General features: G+C 41.5%; 2 protein-coding genes across 8 annotated transcripts in view; one reads left to right on the top strand and one right to left on the bottom strand.

Annotated features, from left to right (window-relative positions):
* The window catches only part of LOC139365064 (dynamin-2), a 35,802-nt gene extending 28,770 nt beyond the window's left edge, over positions 1-7,032 (bottom strand). For 3 of the 7 annotated variants that reach the window (XM_071102423.1, XM_071102424.1, XM_071102425.1), the window contains exon 1: positions 6,580-7,032. In XM_071102423.1, coding sequence (XP_070958524.1) covers positions 6,580-6,740 — 161 coding nt within the window. In that variant the 5' untranslated portion in view covers positions 6,741-7,032. The remainder of the gene's footprint in view (positions 1-6,579) is intronic. The other 4 variants (XM_071102420.1, XM_071102421.1, XM_071102422.1 and 1 more) reach the window with 4 other exon arrangements.
* A 279-nt stretch (positions 7,033-7,311) lies between these two features.
* Positions 7,312-14,551, top strand: LOC139365065 (queuine tRNA-ribosyltransferase catalytic subunit 1). Its single transcript, XM_071102426.1, has 9 exons — positions 7,312-7,640; positions 8,685-8,753; positions 9,035-9,173; positions 9,294-9,488; positions 9,712-9,850; positions 10,016-10,091; positions 10,295-10,404; positions 10,799-10,883; positions 10,973-14,551. Exons 1-9 carry the CDS (start codon positions 7,353-7,355, stop codon positions 11,123-11,125), a joined length of 1,254 nt encoding a protein of 417 aa, XP_070958527.1. The 5' UTR covers positions 7,312-7,352; the 3' UTR covers positions 11,126-14,551.
* The last annotated feature ends 735 nt before the right edge of the window (positions 14,552-15,286 follow it).

Here is a 15,286-nt window from a genome sequence, read left to right as displayed (position 1 = left end):
TGAGAGAGAAAAATGCCATTCTTGAACATGGAGTGATTTGTAAATAAAGCCAGTTTGTCATTTAGAATTATTTCTGTTTTAGAGGGAGAGATATCAAAACCTGCAGTCATCTTATGGGTCTCCCAGTCAAAGCCGGCACGGGTATTGAACCAGCATCTGTTGCAACAGCATGCACTGCTATGCAGTGTCCTAGACCGTTGCGCCACTCAGGCGCTGTACAACATGACCGGTCAGAAGTGGCCTACAGTAAAAGCAAAATAAACCCAACAAAATTAAATAAACTTAGTGTAACAAGTGTTTTAGTAAGTAATACTGAAGTTGTGCACAATTATCCGTTTCCATTTAGGTTTATGTTGCCCATTCATTAGTAGGACCAAAAAGCACAGTAGAACCCAAAAGCATAATCAGTGCTCTAACTCCCCCATTCGCTGGTCTGGAGCAATGAAGTGGTGACGCAGGGTACTGCAATAAAACACAAATTACCTCCAAGTCCCACAGCATAATTGCAAACTTTTAGTGGAGCAACTACTGTACATTCCATGAGACTTTTGAAAAAAAAAAACATGCAGGACCTTACATTAACCTGTGTATTCACTTGTCCTTCAGATAAGGTGACTGAAAATGTGTTGTTTGATGCAAGAAACCCCTTTACAAAATAAAATGCATTATTCCCATACCATTATTACAGAGAATCAGACAAATTATGCTACCCTCTGCCTATTATTCCACTTAGCTTATTCAATACAGTCTCAAAATACAACACTACCCATTTAAGACCAAAGCTCTTTAATGGACTCGCTTTTCAAAGATGGCTAGAAATGCCCACATTTTGAACTCTTCTATTAAGCAACCACTCCATTGTTGACTAAAAGTTAGCTATAACTGGGATAATAACTCACTAACTAGCAAGGAATATGAACACATGCAGCTCTCACTTTGATCTCAAAACAAGTGCATCTACTAGTGACCACTCATGCTGTAAACACAGTCCAGTTCAAAAGTGAATGGCAGATCCATATATGGCAATGGCTATTTGCACATAGGCCTACTGCAGCTCTGACTGGTTATGGTGCGCCGGTCTGTGTAGAGTACTGGCCTGATCTAAATATAAAATGGTTCCATAGTAAAATGTTTAAACTAAGACAAAAAGGTTAGCATGTTCAATTAATAAATGATAAATATTAATAATGTTTGTCTGTTCTCATTAAGATGCAAAAAGATTAAGAAGAATTATAGTAGACTGTGTGTAGTAGACTGCTTCTGGATGACGCTGTAGTAGACTATGGCCGTGGATGACTGTCTCTGGATGACTGAGTAGTAGACAGTGTGTAGTAGACTTTGTACGTGGATGACTGTGTAGTAGACTGAAATGTTGAGGTCACTGTATGGTTTACCAGGAGGGGTGTGGAACACAAACATGGGTCTGAGGTTTGGTGAGAGGCGTGGGATTAACTCATGTGGCATCTTAGACCTCTATCATTATGGTTTCCACATTCACAGCCTCAAGTCTGACTGCCTCGTCAGGCTTTCAGTCCACTTTCAAGAATCAAATAGACTACAAAAGCTGAGTGGACAGTGTGTGACTGAGCTTTTGCAAAGATGCAGCTTGATGTACAAGACAGATTTTAGATGGTCAACATTCCTATTGCTTTTCCCTCCAAGCGGTGTGCATAATTTCCTCTTAATTTGTTACCATTTAGGCAAAACCTTCCAATTCGCAAACCATGTGAGTCAGTCAGTTCCTGGTCACCTCCCAGGTTCACAGTCCACTAGTCTCCTCTACTCCACTTCCAGCACTGGCACAGCAAATCAGATAACAGCCCAGCCCCAACCAGCTTGTACAGCTAGATATGACCTCCATACTCCCGCCCCCAGGGACAATGACATCACAGTCCAACAGCCACACAGAGAGCCAGAGTGGAGACCACAAGATCCTCAATGATCTACATCAAGTTATTCATAGTCCAATAACACACATACACATAAAAGAGAAAAGCATGGAAAATGACATTTCATTAATACCACAGAGTGCAATTCAGCACACAGAACCATTATACAGAAAGCCAAAGCAGAGTGGTATCCATTTAATGGCAGCATCTGCTAATAGCGTTTTTATTGTCCTTGGTGTGGTATTTGTTTATTCGAGTACAGGTGTTGATAGATGCAGCCATGTCTGATGACTCTCTGAGAAGGGGAGCAACAAGGGTTAGGCTAGTGCCCCTCTATTACTTATTCACCCTGGACTAGAGGTCGACCGATTAATCGGAATGGCCGATTAATTAGGGCCGATTTCAAGTTCATAACAATCGGAAATCTGTATTTAAAACAAAAAAAATACACCATTATTTCATCTTTATTTAACTAGGCAAGTCAGTTAAGAACACATTCTTATTTTCAATGACGGCCAAGGAACGGTGCGTTAACTGCCTCGTTCAGGGGCAGAACGACAGATTTTCACCTTGTCAGCTCGGGGGATCCAATCTTGCAATCTTACAGTTAACTAGTCCAACGCAATAACGACCGTTGCACTCCACAAGGAGACTGACTGCCTGTTACACGAATGCAGTAAGCCAAGGCAAGTTGCTAGCATTAAACTTATCTTATAAAAAAAGCATTAAGCATTAAACTTTCAAATAGCTCCGTTGACTGTTGCTGGGTGTTTTTGGCCAACATCAGCACCGAGCATTTTTACCTTGTCAGCTCAGGGATTCGATCTAGTAACCTTTCGGTTACTGGCCCAACGGTCTAACCACTAGGCTACCTGCCGCCCCAGTGGCTACTCTCCTTGGTGTTATCCTCACAAATAATCCTGATAGGTCATTACAGAAAACATCAATGATACCTTAGTGATCACCGTTTTAAGAAAATTAGAATTAAAAAACAGATTCAGACCCTGGTTCGACTGTGCTCAGGCAGAGTTACTCCACCTCAAGAATTGCATTTGGCGAAAGGCTTGGCACACGCATACTCAGGCTGACTGGCTCTCATTCAGGCAAATGAGAAATAAGTGCACTCAGGCCATCCAGAAGGCCAAAGTTAGTTACTTTAAGAAGCAATTCTCTCTCTGTGGGTCTAACCAAGAAGTTCTGGAAAACAGTTAAAGACCTGGAGAATAAAACCTCCTCCTCACAGCTGCCCATGTCCCTTAATGTTGATGATGTGGTGGTAATAATACAATTTGGATATATTTTGGGTGGCGTAACCAGTTGGAAGGTTGTTGAGGGCGGTCACGTGTGTTGCAAAGCAGAGGATCACAGGTTCAAGCCCAGTATGGGCCTGACAACTCATTGTTCCGTTGCTCTGTGATTCGCTACATAGTTTAGTCTGAGACTGCCATCACTGAAGTCATTTGTGGTGAACATGGGCCTCATACAAAACAAAGCCATCATCGATTGGATCGTCTCTAATCAGAGTATCAAAGCCAATGACATATTTTTAAACAGCTGCTTTACCCACGTGTTCTGGCTCTGGCCCAACCCATCGGTTTCAGGACCAATCAGACAGCCCAGAATGTGTTCAAATTCGGTAAAGTGTCAGAGAGGTACTCAGTTCCTTCTCAGCAATGGGTCTGGATCTAAGGTCCGTGGGTGTGGCGTAGCATTTGGCCGGAGCAAAGTGTCTGGGTAGCCAGGCAAGGGCAGTCGGACAGTGGAGGAAGCTAAGCTGTTAGCATCACACTGACCCCCGTTACACGTCCCTCTCATATGGGCATAACTCTAAATGCTTTGTTGTGCATTTGTGTAGGCATGTTTGAGTGTGCACCTGTGTGTGAGCTTACTTCCCTAAGAGCTGTCAACAGGGGAATGTGGGAGGTCATTTCTGGCAGGAAAATTGAGGTCAGCAGAAAATGACTAACGTTAATTACAGCAGACATCTGTCAAGTGCTGTTTGAGTGCAAAGTCCCTCATCTGAAACTACATGTGTGTGTTGAGTGGTCATCTAGTATGCTCCCATTTGACTATGGAAATGCTCCATGTATTTGATGTGCAAGGCAATGCATAGCTAGAAAAAGTGTGTGTGTGTGTTTGTGCGTAATATTCTTCTGAGTGAGTCTTTGAATTGGGAAAACCTGCTTAACAAGCTGCTTTCATGGGTGCTTGTTTTGTGTCTTTATATGAAGGGTGATCTCACACACTGCTGATGTGGGAGACAGAGACAGGACCAGCCTGTTAAAGAGGGCTGTGGGTTAGATCACACAACACCAACAGGCAAGGAGAGATTGTGAATTTCTACTGTTCAATAGAAAACAATCAAATGGGGTGAGAAAGAGGAAGCACTCAAGTGGAAATGACGAGTTGCCTAGTTCTGCAATAAGCTGTGAGTCAACACAATGCTATAGTCTTGAAATTCTATTGAATGCCTATTTCTTGCTGATAGATCATTTTTGTTTAAAAACAGACTAGGCTAGCGAGAAAATAGGAAATGATGACAGACCCAGGTACACACCTGTTGTTTATACATCATACACACATCCTATCCAACAGTCTCCTCAGAGCCAACACTAAACTGGGTTAGTGAGTGATAGGGACAGTCAGTGCATTATAAATGAACAAAACCGGTGCAGCTCAGGTATAGAGTACATATTTTCATTCATTAGCCTGACAGGGGGAAAGTATTAGGCCCAAGGCGATTGATTATGTGCAACACAAAAGTATAGAATGTTGCCTAGTGATAGACTGCCATGATATAGGTGGTGCATAGTGGGTCCTGTCCCACTGCCGATTTCCAGGTGTGGCATGGAACTTATAAATAGACCCGTGGGAGACCAGCCTACACCTAGGTTTCCCTTTGAAACAAGGGCAGAACACCAGTTAGCCCAAGATGTACTCTTAAGAAGTCTACCATTACTCATTAAGGTCCAAGGATCTTATGTTGTTATTTTCAGAGGTAGACTGGCTCTGGCAGCCAAAAACTCAATCTAAACGTGAATCGATTCTAAAATCATAAAGCCCTTTACTTTTAATGTTACACAAATATAATTTCACTATGCAAAACATACACTTACTATACAATGTTTTAGCAGGCTTTATCACAGTTGCACATGACAGTATTTTCAGTGACAACACGTTTCTGGCAGCAATCTTCCGTCACAAACAGGTGTTCATAGCATGCTAGATAGCTAATTAGCATCTGTCTCGCATAAACATGCGCTGTAACATAGAGATATGGCGTTGTGAGAACAGTAACCCTAACCCTATTAAAAAGGTGTATATCAATTTATGCTTTCGTTTTAGAAAATTATTTCCCGCTGATATGAAAGAAAAGGTCCGTACGCTTCCAAAACCGTACCGCAAGCGATGCACGTTACGCCTCGATCACACCTACAGTGTCCTTGCGCAAAATGGTTTGCAGCATGTGCAACAAAAGTTTAACATTCACCTTCTGCTAACATTTTTGTCAAGCTGTCTATGCAGTGTTCGCAGTGTTCCATTGGAAATTAATGTACTCCTGGTGTACCAAAATGCAAAACACTGTCAGTGTGATCAAGGCGTTAATGCTCAGACCGAGCGTTGGGGATATTAACAAAACTCCTTCCTCCAATGACTTGTGTAATGTAACGGAGTCATTCAAGGGCTAAACACCAGTGTGACATCACACACAATACATTTTTCTCCAGTCTACACTACACCCACCTATTATCTCTGTACTTACTCACTATAAACAAGTTCTTTGGACCCCACAAAACTATACAGCATTTTTACGCAGGATACATTGCCTAACTACCGGTAATATTTTTTGTTTTTTTACAGGCAAAGGGTATAAAATTCATAAGGGTATAGAAATTATACACAACAGCAGATCCTATGCAAACACCTCTGGGAAACCAATGTTGTTGGCCTCTTTGTGGCACCCCAACTTGCCAAGTGTAGCATCATATTTAAGTGGATTAAAGGGAGACAAACAGCCTAATATTCAACTAAATGTTTTTCATATACCTACATTCTAGACTACACTCCATACAGATTAAAGCAGCTACTGTAGCTAGTTGTGTAATGTCATCATGTCACCCAGAGAGTTATAAATTACGTACATCTCAAATGTAAAACAATTCAATGTGTACTGGGAACAGTCTACAATACACAAATAATTAAGTTATCAATCTAATCTACTGATCAGTCGACTAAAGTAGCCTGATTTAATTTCCGTGTTCGGCCCTGCTGACAACCGCTGACACTATTGCAGGAGCAAGTTGCCCCCAAAACGCTAGATAGCAAAGTTATTTGGTCCATATTTATTGCATTTAGTTTTATTTCCTTACATAAATAGATACTACTAGGTAATATTTCTGGTCCGAGACCAGTGCCCCCAGGCAACTTTTCACGATTTCCTTTGAAACATTTGTCATCCGCCCTGGCTTGCCACGCAAACGTCGCATCTAACGTCAACATTTCGTTCCTCCTCTTTCGTTATGTTTTGTTTGCTTACGCCAAGTGCGTAAATGAGTATGTGACCAAATACCAGTTTAGGAGCACGGATCATCTCACAACTCTACCAACTGGTTATCTAGCTAGCGAAATTTCTTACTAAAAGCTGACTCCAGGGAGCTTTTGCAAATTGAGTTGAGTGAGCACCACCAACCTGCCAACGAAATTTTCCAAGACCGAGCTTTTTCCAGCACTCTGCCCACCGACCACAGCAATTTGCGGTAGGTCCAAGTTACAACTCTGGCCGATGGAACTGAAAGCGTCCTGAAGTTTGTTGATAAGGGGGATCAAATCTTCCATCCCCCGGTTCCCCATGGTTTCGTTGGATCGGCTCCCCTCCCGAACTAACGTTAGCCTACTACGTTAACGTTACTAGTTAGCAAGGTGCTCGGGTTACTCCGAAGTGTTGAATTCCACCTTTCAAGCCGCCCTGTCTTCACTCTATCAAAGGAAAATATGCTGCTTACAAATTGTGTAACTTCAAATTTAGTGGGATTACAGTAACGTGTTCTTATAAACACGAAAAATACTCAAAGTCAACGAAACGGATAGAAAACTCACAAAACAAAACTTCCACCATCCGGTCAGGCAAGTCGACATCCGACCTAACCGGTGATAAGGCTACCTACCGCCTCCTGTCACTTAAATAATTGGTCAATCTCACTGTTCGTCTCTAATCACTCTCCTTTCATTGGCTAGTTGTTTTCAACGTCAAAGGGGTGTGTTCACCTCTGGACATTGCTTCAATGGGCAAATTAATACTTGATGATACAATTATTAAATGACAAGACATGCAAGGATAGCTTCTACGAGTTTGCTGTCAATGATATTGTAATGAGGACATATTTTTTACAACTCAATGCAAATATTAGATTACTGTAGTTCCGGTATGTCACGTGTTTGTTGACGTCGTCTGTGAGCAACAACATGGCTGCGCCCATAGCCAGAGGAGCTGCAACGAGCAGCCTTGAAACAGGCATGGTTGTCAAGAAAGCCGTTTCCATCGTTGCTCCTCTTGCTCTCCGAATCATCGCCGAATGTCCAGTGACCAAAGCGAGGGCTTGTGATCTCAAACTCCCTCACTGTACGGTCAGCACCCCAGTGTTCATGCCTGTTGGTACACAAGGCACGATGAAGGGAATCACAGTGGACCAACTCGATGATCTGGGATGTCAGATTTGTCTTGGCAACACATACCACTTGGGTATGAGGCCGGTAAGTGTAGCCCAATAATGTAAGAAAGGAGCCTAACGTTACTCTTATAGTCCAAGGACCTTACATGTTCTGTTTAAAGGGGCAATCAGAATTTGCTACATCCATTTTTGGATTTATACATTAATGATATGTACCCATTGATTCTTGAAGAACATCATTTATAAATGCCTCATGAGCTTAGTTCAACTGTCATACCTCCAAAATATATACAATATAACTTTGTTTTACTCCAATCTTTGTAAACAAAGTTAATGTAAACAAACACAGTATAGCCTCAAAACATGGTCAAAGCTATAATTCTGATATCATGGATGGTCAGTCCTTGCATCCATAGCTCTGTCTATGAATTTGAGAATGGTTACATATCTCCAGCCCCATCCCTCAGCGTTTTAGTGAAACAGTGGTGGAGAGGCTTTTTTGTTATTGTTTCAACTGCTGATTTGCACTTTAAAGGCACATTTGCCCAGGAAGCCAAAACAGCCAAATACTCCATCTAAACGTTAATTGATTCTCACTTGCAGTACGGTACTAGAAACATAAATCCCTCTACTTTCATATCACATCAAAATAATTGAGCAAATGCACACTTACTGTAGACTTGTTTAACTGGTTTAACACAGTTGCGGCCAACAGTGTTTTTCAGTGACAAAAAGCTGTGTATAACCCTATAAAGCTGTGTATAACCCTAGAAAGCTGTGTATAAATTTAACCTTTTGTTTTTTGAAAATGATTTATTGCTAATATGAAAGATATAAGGTCCTTATGCTTCTTATCCAAAACTGTACCTCAAGTAATGCGTGTTAATGTTCAGACTGAGCTTCAGGGCTCTTAACAAAACTCCCCTGTATAGAAGACGTCTTTGTCCAATAACTCTTATGTGTAATGTAATGGAACTGAGAGATATTATCAATGGCTACATTAAGTGGTGCTAGGGCTATTCACATTGTGTATCAAAGATGATTGACCTTGTAGACAGCTCTTTGTTGTCAGTGTCTCGTGTGCTGCAGACAGTGAGGATGGTGTTGTCGGTCTGTCCCATCACAGGGTCCTGAGCTGATTGAGAAAGCAAATGGCCTGCATGGCTTCATGAACTGGAAAAGAAACCTTTTGACTGTGAGTATCAGCTAATGTGTTGACTGCTTAATTGGGCTAAAAAGAACAAGGGTCTCTTTCACCCAAATGTCTGCTTTTCAAGATATGTGAGCATCATATGATGCAAAATGCATCATATGAGGAGGATTTCTGTATTTTGAAGGTCACATATCTTGAAAACTTGAGTGCTGACGAGAATTTTTTGGGGGGACTACAGTATGTCAACGATGGACTATTGAAACACAAACCAAAAGATCGTTTTTGGTTGGAATTTTCCTTGAATCCCTACCATTTCTACATAGGACAGTGGGGGCTTTCAGATGGTGTCTCTTGTTGAACTATCTGAGGTTACTGAGGAGGGGGTCAAGTTCAAATCTCCTTACGATGGGAAGGAGATCCTTCTGAGTCCTGAGCAGTCAATCGCCATACAGAACAGTCTGGGTAAGAAGGACACAATCCAGTATCCACTCCCAATGAATCAGTCTGGAAAGTAAAGCCACTATACTTCAGGTAGTACTCCTGTTCTTAATTTTAACATCGCACCATTTCTGTTTTGTCCAGGGTCAGACATCATGATGCAGTTGGATGACGTGGTCAGCAGTACGGTGACTGGGCCGCGGGTGGAGGAGGCTACGTGGAGATCGATTCGCTGGCTGGACCGCTGCATTGCAGCCAATAAGAATCCAGATAGACAGAACCTGTTTGCCATCATCCAGGGGGGCCTGAACACAGAGCTGCGCAAAGCCTGTCTAGACGGTAAGATGTTCCCCCCTGTTTCATCTATGTCTATCGATGACTAACCTCCCTCAAAGCCATTCAGCACAGAAAATTGCTCTGTCTTCATGCTAATTAGTTTAACATCTTATTTTGGAAATACGGTGGAAAAGAGCTAATGAAAAATACATTATCTGTGTAGATGCTGATACCAAATTCCGTGAAATTTAAAAAAAATATTTTTCTGTTCCTGTGCTTTTTACAGAAATGACAAAACGGGATGTTCCTGGCTTTGCTATCGGTGGGCTGAGCGGAGGTGAGGAGAAGGATGATTTCTGGAGGATGGTGACACTCAGCACAGACCACCTGCCTCGGGAGAAGCCTCGCTACCTTATGGGGGTTGGGTATGGCTGCCATCGTCCTTATGTTATAACGGCACATTTACATGCATAAATGACAATGTTATAACAGCACATTTACATGCATAAATGACATAAGTTGCAAATGTTTTGTCGTGCCGTACAGATATTTCTATGTATGTGGTTCATGTGTTTTGTTGTGGGTCACAGTTATGCAGTAGACCTGGTGGTGTGTGTTGCTCTGGGTTGTGACATGTTTGACTGTGTCTTCCCAACACGCACTGCAGTAAGTATTCCATTCTCTTACATATTATGAGTCACCTACTCTCTATTAATTTACTTCTAAATAAATATTCTTATCACAAGTGCAGAGAAACCCAATAGCTTCTTTTATCATTTAGTCCTTAGCAGTACTACCTTCTTTATAATGATTATATTCATGATTATGGTTATGATGATAATGAAGTGATCTTCTTCCTTTCATCCCAGAGGTTTGGCTCAGCTCTGGTCCCGTGGGGATCTCTGACGATTACCAAGAAGCAGTTTGCCAAGGACCTACAGGCAATAGATCCAGACTGCCAGTGCCCCACCTGCAGGAGGTAAAGGCATATTAACCCTGGTACACTGAGGGACAGAATACGGAGGGTTGAAGGAATGGAGTTTGTAGGGGTTAGAGAAACTGGTTTACAAATCTCAATTCTCTTCAATGGATGTTTTTAGTTGTAGGCTGAATGAGTGAATGAATGAGCATTGTTTTCTCATGGGGCGTCAGGGTAGCCTAGTGGTTAGAGCGTTGGAACAGTAACCAAAAGGTTGCTAGATCGAATCCCCGAGCTGACAAGGTAAAAATCTGTTGCTCTGCCCCTGAACAAGGCAGTTAATCCACTGTTCCTAGGCTGTCATTGTAAATAATATAACTAGCTAAATAAAGGTTAAATATATCAATTTAAAAAAATACATTATCAGTTTTCATTTGCTCCCCAATGACTCCAGGCACAGTCGGGCCTATCTGCATGCTCTTTTCAAGAGTGACACCGCAGCCATGCATCACATTACCATCCACAACATCTCCTACCAGGTCTGTGTTTCTATAATGGTTAATAGTTTCCTTTCGTTACTATTTGCCATAGATGAGATAATAACCTTATCCTCTATCTTTGCGTCCAGCTCACTCTGATGCGGTCGATGAGACAGAGCATCATAGATGGTCGCTTCCCAGACTTTGTGAGGACATTCATGAAGAGAATGTTCCCCTCTCCTGAACAGTATCCAGGCTGGGCGGTGGATGCTCTAGGAACAGTCAACATCACATTGAATTAAACTGCTTTATACAGCCTGGGACTTCCTCTGAAATGGCCAATAAGACCTTTTATATGAGAAATCAGATCTCCTTTTTAAAAATGGTTTGGTTTGTTATGAAATCGCCTTTTCTACTTTTATGCTTCACTTTGCTTCTGCCTGTATATTCTGTCAGACTTACTCCTGAATGGTTCAATGACGTTCAATTATATTTTACTGTCTTTATGATTTAGTTACGTTCATGTTTTGTTACAGTACGGTTATTTTTTTTTGTGTAATTTATATGCTAAACATTCTGTTGAAAGTTCTGAATTTACATTCTACTGCTTTCAACTCCTGTCAGACATACAGTACTTTTGTGACATCCAGTTTTCACTCTGCAGTCCTTTTCAGTGTATGATAATGTAGGAGTGGAGTAGTGTTGTTGAAGTCCAGGAACTGTCTCCTCTGATATATTCAGACACTTTTAGTTGTTACCATGGCTACAGACCAGCGGCCCACCCTCTTTAAATTCCATGCATGACTTCTAACACAGAAATGTGGTCATGAACTAACAATTAGAGAGATTTTGGAACATTTCCTAGGGCTTATTATCGACCTTTACCAGCAGGAGGAAGTGAATACATTTCTATAATTGAGTTCTGTTTTGTTGTGCAAGAGATGACACAGGAACCCACATTTGTGTGCTTTTGACTTTGGGCCACTAGAGGGCAAAAATATTCTAAACCTGATGAAAATGCACGTGAGCCAGATTAGGCCATCTGTTTAGTTGACATGCTGGAGAAGTTTCATAGGAAGGAATGGGAATTCTACCCACCCACTTTGGTTCAAAAGCAGAGAAGTAGAGCATGTATGGTTTAGTCAGATTTGCATGCTGAGGGCAGACAGAGTAGTGGCAAACCAATTCTCAAGGAAGTGGTTTAGGGGGATCACAATTTCCTGTGTCTCCGAAGTGCTACTTTCTCAAACAAAAAATGACACCCAATACAATGAGTTCCAGCAGTCAAGACAGTCGGAGGACAGAGAATAATAGGGTGTCATAATCTGCCATTGAAGCAAACCAGGATCAAAGACACATTGGAAAACAATAGGCAAGATATTTTTTGTAGATTCCAATGTTTAGGTTTTTGTTCCGGAAACAACATTTTGTTTGATTGGTTCCTGTTTTTCTATTAGAAATTGAGGTCCTTTCTGTTTTTCATTGTAAGACATGTAATTAAAGCTTTAATAGGCTACGTTGCAGTTGTAAAAGCACCTGTTACCTCTAGTTGATAGACAAGATCTTTAAATAAAGCCACCCTGTATAGGCTACAGAGTTTATACATGGGTTGTAATTGTTAATACCTGTCAGTTATTAGTTTATAATGCTAAACATATAATAATAAACATGTAATAGTAATGAGCAAGTTATTCTTTAATGAATCAACACAGTTGACAATCACATTTTTACCTAAGTCTGTGCGTGTCACTTGAATTAGATTATTTTATGGGATATTGTAGTCCTATTGGATGAATTCTCTAAGATAATTGCCTTTATCTACAGTCGTGGCTAAAAGTTTTGAGAATGACACAAATATTAATTTTCACAAAGTCTGCTGCCTCAGGTTGTATGATGGCAATTTGCATATACTCCAGAATGTTATGAAGAGTGATCAGATGAATTGCAATTAATTGCAAAGTCCCTCTTTGCCATGCAATCGAACTGAATCCCCAAAAAAACATTGCCACAAAAGGACCAGCTCACATCATGTCAGTGATTCTCTCGTTAACACAGGTGTGAGTGTTGACAAGGACAAGGCTGGTGATCACTCTGTCATGCTGATTAGACTGGAAGCTTCAAAAGGAGGGCGGTGCTTGGAATCATTGTTCTTCCTCTGTCAATCATGGTTACCTGCAAGGAAACACGTGCCATCAAAAAGTGCTTCACAGACAAGGATATTGCTGCCAGTAAGATTGCACCTAAATCAACCATTTGTCAGATCATCAAGAACTTCAAGGAGAGCGGTTCAGTTGTTGTGAAGAAGGCTTCAGGGCGCCCAAGAAAGTCCAGCAAGCGCCAGGACCGTCTCCTAAAGTTGATTCAGCTGCGGGATCGGGGCACCACCAGTACAGAGCTTGCTCAGGAATGGCAGCTGGCAGGTGTGAGTGCATCTGCACGCACAGTGAGGCAAAGACTTTTGTAGGATGGACTGTGTCAAGAAGGGCAGCAAAGAAGCCACTTTTCTCCAGGAAAAACATCAGGGACAGACTGATATTCTGCAAAAGGTACAGGGATTGGACTGCTGAGGACTAGGGTAAAATCATTTTCGCTGATGAATCCCCTTTCCGATTGTTTGGGGCACCCGGAAAAAAGCTTGTCCGGAGATGACAAGGTGAGCGCTACCATCAGTCCTGTGTCATGCCAACAGTAAAGCATCCTGAGACCATTCATGTGTGGGGTTGCTTCTCAGCCAAGGGAGTGGGCTCACTCACAATTTTGCCTAAGAACACAGCCATGAATAAAGAATGGTACCAACACATCCTCCGAGAGCAACTTCTCCCAACCATCCAGGAACAGTTTGGCGACAAACAATGCCTTTTTCCAGCATGATGGAGCACCTTGCCATAAGGCAAAAGTGATAACTAAGTGGCTCGGGGAACAAAACATCAATATTTTGGGTCCATGGCCAGGAAACTCCCCAGATCTTAATCCCTTTGAGAACTTGTGGTCAATCCTTAGGGGCGGGTGGACAAACAAAAACCCACAAAATCTGACAAACTCCGAGCATTGATTATGGAATAATGGGCTGCCATCAGTCAGGGTGTGGCCCAGGAGTTAATTGACAGCATACCAGGGCGGATTGCAGAGGTCTTGAAAAAAACATTGAAGGGTCAACACTGCAAATATTGACTCTCTGCATCAACTTCATGTAATTGTCAATAAAAGCCTTTGACACTTGTGAAATGCTTGTAATTATACTTCAGCATTCCATAGTAACATCTGACAAAAATATCTAAAGACACTGAAGCAGCAAACTTTGTGGAAATTAATATTTGTGTCATTCTCAAAACTCTTGGCCATGACTATACACAGCTGCACATTTATTTATTTTGCACAGTTGCCTGCATAACAATTGGCATCGACCAAGTGTGAACAAATACAACTTAACTGTTTCTTAAAGCACTTTGGTAAAAAGCAACAACTAGGGGGGTCTAACTCATTTTGCCCCAGGGGCTGCATTCGGTCTTCAACAAGGTCCAGCGGGCCACATTGAAAATGTGTTATATTTCCATGTAGTCAAAATTTGCAAAAAAGTTTGACTATCCATTGTTTTGGGAATGTTCTGTGCTCTCTGAATGTTTGGGGATTAGCCTATTATTGAGCTAGACAGTCAAGCAATTGTATGAATGTACAGTTGAAGTTGGAAGTTTACATACACTTAGGTTGGAGTCATTAAAACTTGTATTTCAACCACTCCACAAATTTCTTGTTAACAAACTATAGTTTTGGCAAGTCGGTTAAGACATTTACTTTGTGCATGACACAAGTTATTTTTCCAACAATTGTTTTCAGATAGATTATTTCACTTATAATTCACTGTATCACAATTCCAGTGGGTCAGAAGTTTGCATACACTAAGTTGGCTGTGCCTTTAAACAACTTGGAAAATTCCATGAAATTATGTCATGGCTTTAGAAGCTTCTGATAGGCTAATTGACATCATTTGAATCAATTGTAGGTGTACCTGTGGATGTATTTCAAGTCCTACCTTCAAACTCAGTGCCTCTTTGCTTGACATTATGGGACAATCAAAAGAAATCAGCCAAGACCTCAGAAAACAAATTGTAGACCTCCACAAGTCTGGTTCATCCTTGGGAGCAATTTCCAAAGAGCTGAAGGTGCCACGTTCATCTGTACAAACAATAGTACGCAAGTATAAACATCATGGGACCACACAGCAGTCATACCGCTCAGGAAGGAGACGCGTTCTGTCCCCTAGAGATGAACGTACTTTGCTGCGAACAGTACAAATCAATCCCAGAACAACAGCAAAGGACCTTGTGAAGATGCTGGAGGAAACAGGTACAGAAGTATCTATATCCACAGTAATAAGAGTCCTATATCGACATAACCTGAAAGGCCTCTCAGCAAGGAAGAAGCCACTGCTCCAAAACCGCGATAAAAAAGCCAGACTACGGTTT

The sequence above is a fragment of the Oncorhynchus clarkii genome, chromosome 13, assembly GCF_045791955.1.
Source record: "Oncorhynchus clarkii lewisi isolate Uvic-CL-2024 chromosome 13, UVic_Ocla_1.0, whole genome shotgun sequence".
NCBI lineage: Eukaryota > Metazoa > Chordata > Actinopteri > Salmoniformes > Salmonidae > Oncorhynchus > Oncorhynchus clarkii.
This window is presented reverse-complemented; position numbering and strand designations above follow the sequence as displayed.